The 6000-nt window shown below is 38.7% G+C and overlaps 2 protein-coding genes across 2 annotated transcripts in view; one reads left to right on the top strand and one right to left on the bottom strand.

Moving 5' to 3' along the window:
* Positions 1–4182, top strand: part of LOC106081101 (fibrinogen C domain-containing protein 1) — a 12864-nt gene extending 8682 nt beyond the window's left edge. Inside the window, exons 4-6 of the mRNA XM_059362012.1 lie at positions 2953–2998; positions 3327–3869; positions 3942–4182. Coding sequence (XP_059217995.1) covers positions 2953–2998; positions 3327–3869; positions 3942–4062 — 710 coding nt within the window. The 3' untranslated portion in view covers positions 4063–4182. The remainder of the gene's footprint in view (positions 1–2952; positions 2999–3326; positions 3870–3941) is intronic.
* LOC106081099 (activating signal cointegrator 1 complex subunit 3) overlaps positions 1–6000 on the bottom strand; it is a 61881-nt gene that overhangs the window by 18439 nt on the left and 37442 nt on the right. The window lies entirely within an intron of this gene.

Below are 6000 nucleotides of genomic sequence, written 5' to 3'. Positions count from 1 at the left end.
GGCCTAAGACCCTAAATCGGCAGATCGGTCTATATGGCAGCTATATCAAAACCGATCGGGGCCAAATTGCAGAAATATGACGAAGGGCCAACCAAACCTCACTGTCCCAAATTTCATCAAAATCGGATAATAAATGTGGCTTTTATGGGCCTAAGACCCTAAACCGGCGGATCGGTCGATATGGGGACTATATCAAGATTTAGCCCATCTTCGAACTTAATCCGCTTATGGAAAAAAAGAATCTGTGCAAAGTTTCAGCTCAATATCTCTATTTTTAAAGACTGTAGAATGATTTCAACAGACATACGGAAGGACATGCCTAGATCGTCTTAGTTTTTTACGCTGATCAAGAATATATATACTTTTTAGGATCGGAAATGGATAATTCGATGTGTTGCAAACGGAATAACAAAATGAATATACCCCCATTCTTCGGTGGTGGGTATAAAAATCAGTTTGTGTTTGTTTGTTTGTGTGTTCCTTATAAAATCAAAAACGGCTATACGCCGTGGTGAAAATAGAGTACTATATTTTTTGATATCTGAAGAAAGCGCGGGCCCTCCCCCTTATCTTTATTTTCAGAAACGCCCGATCTCGGTGATGGTGGTGCGATTTAAGCGAAACTTCGTGTGATCTCTTATAGTAACCAAAAAATAAAAATTTGGTATCCAAATTTTGGATGGGGTACCTATGGGGGACCGCCCCACCCCCCAAGACCTACCAAATATATATTTAGACCAACCACGACAATATGGGACTCAAATGAAAGGTATTTAGGATAAGAAAATGTATATGATATTCAAATGTCATACTCCCCTAAATCGGACATATTTACCGACCATGGCAATAGGGGACTCAAATGACAGGTATTTGCGAGTAGAATACGAATCTGATATCCAAATGTGGGACCAAGTTTCTGGGGGTCCACCCCTTCTCCAAACACCTCCCAAACAGGACTTATTTACTGATCATGGCAATATGGGGCCTGAATAAAAGGTATTTGAGTGTGGAATACGAATCTGATATCCAAATGTGGGACCATGCCTCCCAAAAACACACCCCAAAGAGGACAAATTTACGACTACAGCAATGTGGGGCTCAAATGAAAGGTCTTTGGGAGTAAAGAACGAATTTGATATTAATATCCCGGAAAACGTGTCTATGGGGCCAATTTTGAGCCCAATGGGAATATGAGGTTCAAATAAAATATATTTTGAGAGTAGAGCACGATGCTTACATAATTTTAGTGCTTAGGACCACCCCACTGCCCAAAACACCCCTACATAGGGCACATTTGCCGACCACGTCAATGTGGGGCTCAAATGAAGGGTTTTGGGAGATGAGTACTAATTTGATACCCACTTTAGGGTCCAATTTTCTGGGGATCTACCCCTTCCCCAAAACACCCCACAAACAGCAATTATTTACTGACCTTCGCAATATGGGGCTCAAATAAAGGTCTTTGGGAACCTGATATCCAAATGTGCGACGCCTTTTTACTTGTTTTTGTGACATCTAACAGCCATGACAAGTACAGTCCATACGATTCATGGTGGATGGTACATAGGATTCCGCCTGGCCGAACTTATCGTTTTTATACCCTCCACCATAAGATGGGGGGTATACTAATTTCGTCATTCTGATTGTAACTACTCGAAATATTCGTCTGAGACCCTATAAAGTATATATTCTTGATCGTCGTGAAATTTTATGTCGATCTAGCCATGTCCGTCCGTCTGTCCGTCCGTCCGTCTGTCTGTCGAAAGCACGCTAACTTCCGAAGGAGTAAAGCTAGCCGCTTGAAATTTTGCACAAATACTTCTTATTAGTGTAGGTCGGTTGGTATTGTAAATGGGCCATATCGGTCCATGTTTTAATATAGCTGCCATATAAACCGATCTTGGGTCTTGACTTCTTGAGCCTCTAGAGTGCGCAATTCTTATCCGATAGGGATGAAATTTTGCACGACGTATTTTGTTATGATATCCAACAACTGTGCCAAGTATGGTTCAAATCGGTCCATAACCTGATATAGCTGCCATATAAACCGATCTTGGGTCTTGACTTCTTGAGCCTCTAGAGTGCGCAATTCTTATCCGATTGGGATGAAATTTTGCACGACGTGTTTTGTTGTGATATCCAACAACTGTGCCAAGTATGGTTCAAATCGGTCCATAACCTGATATAGCTGCCATATAAACCGATCTTGGGTCCTGACTTCTTGGGCCTCTAGAGGGCGCAATTCTCATCCGACTAGACTGAAATTTTGCACATAGTGTTTTAGTATCACTTCTAACAACTGTGCTAAGTATGGTTCAATTCGGGCCATTACTTGGTATAGCTGTCATATAAACCGATCTTGGGTCTTGATTTCTTGAGCCTCTAGAGTGAGCAATTCTTATCCGATTAGAATGAAATTTTGCACCACGTGTTTTTTTATGATATCCAACAACTGTGCCAAGTATGGGTCAAATCGGTTTATAACCTGATGTAGCTGCCATATAAACCGATCTTGGGTCTTGACTTCTTGGGCCTCTAGAGAGCGTAATTCTTATTCGATTTGCCTGAAATTTTGTACGACGGATCCTCTCATGACCATGAACATACGTGTTTATTATGGTCTGAATCGGTCTATAGCCCGATACAGCTCCCATATAAATCGATCTCTCTATTTTACTTTTTGAGCCCCCAAAGGGCGCAATTCTTATTCGAATTGGCTGACATTTTACACAGGTCTCCAACATATAATTTAATTGTGGTCTGAACCGGATCATATCTTGATATCGCTCTAATAGCAGAGAAAATCTTTTCTTATATCATTTTTTGCCTAAGAAGAGATGCCGGGAAAAGAACTCGACAAATGCGCTCCATGGTGGAGGGTATACAAGATTCGGCCCGGCCGAACTTAGCACGCTTTTACTTGTTTTACTTGTTTTTTCTGTCTTCTTTTAGGTCTGCCAATCTTCGATATACGATTCGATAAATACCCTAACACATGGTAAGCAAATTTTTTAACATTTTTATACCCGTCACTATAAGATAAGTAATAGATCGGGTAATATATCTCTGTCCTTCCATCTACGTATAAAATAGAGTAGGCCCATAAAAGTTTTATTGATGGAAATTTGTAGCTTTGGGTTGTAAATGGCTCAAATCAACTAATGTTTTGACATGCCTCCCATACTAACTCGTTTCCGAATTTGACTTATTCAAACCTTCAAGGGCAAAATTCCTATACGATTTGACTGAAGTTTTGTACGCTGAAAGTAATGTTGGGGTGTACTATTTCGTCCTTAATTTCTTTTTCTTCCTCCTCACAACTTTAGCCCAAATCTGGGAATACCCTCCAATTGTGCCGAGGCTACTGCTTGCACCAAACGCAATGGTTATCACAAGATTAAAATCCCAACATTTAGCAACGACACTTTCCTTGTGGATTGTGATGCTCGCACAGATGGTGGTGATTGGACCGTCATTCAACGGCGTCATGATGGTTCTGTTGACTTCTATCGTGAGTGGATGGATTATAAGCATGGATTTGGTAATATTGATGGGGAGTTCTTTATCGGTTTGGACAAGCTGCATGCATTGACTAATTACCAGGGTCCGCAAGAGTTGCTGATTCTTATGGTGAATGGCTCCAATTCAGTGGAAGGATTTGCCAAATATGATGACTTTGTTATAGGCAATGAGAGCGAAATGTACAAACTAAAGCGTACGGGTCATTACGTGGGTACGGCTGGTGAGTCCTTGAAGCGACACATAGGCATGAAGTTTTCCACCAAGGATCAAGACAACGACGTGTACGCCGAAGGCAGTTGTGCTGTTTCGTATATGGGTGGATGGTGGTATGAGAAATGTCACTCAAGGTACATAGAAATAAAATTTTTCAGCGTAGCATTTTTCAGTTCAATATATTTTATACTCTTTATCGTTTCCAGCAATTTGAATGGTCATTATGGCGATAAATCCTATAGCAAAGGTATAAATTGGTATAGTTTTACAGGTCATACGTCCACATTGAGATTTGTTAAAATGATGGTAAGGCGCCGTAGAGGCTAAAATGCAGTACTAAGATCTTTAGTTAAGGAAAGCAGAATAAAACACCACAATACCAAATTATTGTTAATCAATCGGATGCAAATAAATGAGATGAAACCTTGGATATCATACGCAATGTAATCGATAGTCATTATTAAAAACCTAACCTAAGTTCGGCCAGGCCGAATCTTATATACCCTCCACCATGGATCGCATTTGTGGAGTTTTTTGTACGGGTTCTCGTTATAGGAAGAAACTAAACAAGTAAAGGGTGCAACGTTCGGCTGGGCCGAATCTTATATAACCTCCGCCATGGATCGTATTTTCAAGTTTTTTTGTACGATTTATCTGAATAGGCAGATGTGCAATAAATAGATAAGAATTTACGTACACAGAAAAAATAAAAAATAACAAGGCATTAAGTTCGGCCGGGCCGAACTTTGGATACCCACCACTTCGGGTATATATGTAAACCCACTTTCGTCACAATCCGGTGAAAATTGGATAACTTGTGCACCTAAATTCGGCACAGACATTGTCACTGTTGAAATTTTTATTTCCAATTTCAACAAAATTGGGTAATACATAAAGCATTTATGAGCTTCAGACCCTTAACCGGCATATCGGTCTATATGACAGCTATATCTAAATACAGCCCGATATTTGCGTCGGATGGCGAGTGGCGTAAAACTACTCATTGTATCAAATTTCAGCGAAATTAGATAAAAAAAGCGTGCTAAGTTCGACCGGGCCGAATCTTATCTTATCCACCATGGATCGTATTTGTCGAGTTCTTTTCCCGATATCTCTTTTTAGGCAAACAAAGGATAACATATAAGAACTGCTATGCTATTGGAGCTATATCAAGTTATTGACCGATCCGGACCATAATTGAATTGAAGTTTGAAGGCCATAGTAGAAGCCAATGTGTAAAATTTCAACCAATTCAAATAAGAATTGCGCCCTTTAGGGACTCAAGAAGTAAAATAGGGAGATCGGTTTATATGGGAGCTGTAGCAGGCAGTAGACTTATTCATACCATATTTAACACGTATGTTGAAGGTTATGGAAGAAATTGATGTACAAAATTTCAGCCAAAACGGATAATAACAACGCCCTCTAGAGGCTCAAGAAGTCAATATTCCCGATCGGTTTATATGGCAGCTATATCAGGTTAGCAACCGATTTAAACCATACCTAGCACAGTTGTTGGAAGTCTTTACGAAACGCGTCATACCAAATTTGAGATAAATTAGATGGGAATTGCGCCCTTTAGTGGCTCAAGAAGTCAAGATCCAAGATTGGTTTATATGGCAGCTATATCAGGTTCTGGACCGATATGGCCCAGGTATAATCCCAACCGACCTACACTAATAGAAAGGATTTGGGGAAAATTTCAAGCGGCTAACTTTACTTCTTTAGTGTGCTTTCGAGAGGCAGACGGACGGACGGACATGGCTAAATCAACTTATGTCATGTCAATCTCAATTACGAAATTAATTGATCCAATTAATTTTTTAATTGGAACTGGTTCAGTCACAAAAATAATAATCTCAACCACCGCTGTTGAAAAATTTTAAAAATTTTCAATTAAAAAAATTATTGAAATTTCTAAAATTTTAAATTAATTTTTTATATGATTCAATTAAAAAATTATTGAATTTTTTCCAAATTTTCTATTAATTTGTTAATTGACCGAAATAAAAAATTAATTCAAATTTTTTTGTTTTAAATTCGGTACATAGAACCAGATGTCATAATTTCATCACGAAATTAATTGATCCAACAATTTTTTAATTGATTTAATCACAAAAATGATAATATTAATTATCGTTTTTGAAAGAGAAATTTAAAAAATGTTCAATAAAAAAAATTACAAATTCAATTAAAACAAACAAAAGAATCTAATGTACTCATCAACCAGGGACGTAGCCAGTATTTTATTCTTGGGGAGGACTT

The sequence above is a fragment of the Stomoxys calcitrans genome, chromosome 2, assembly GCF_963082655.1.
Source record: "Stomoxys calcitrans chromosome 2, idStoCalc2.1, whole genome shotgun sequence".
Taxonomy (NCBI): Eukaryota; Metazoa; Arthropoda; class Insecta; order Diptera; family Muscidae; genus Stomoxys; species Stomoxys calcitrans.
The sequence above is the reverse complement of the archived record's forward strand: the minus strand, read 5'-3'. Positions and strand labels throughout refer to the sequence as shown.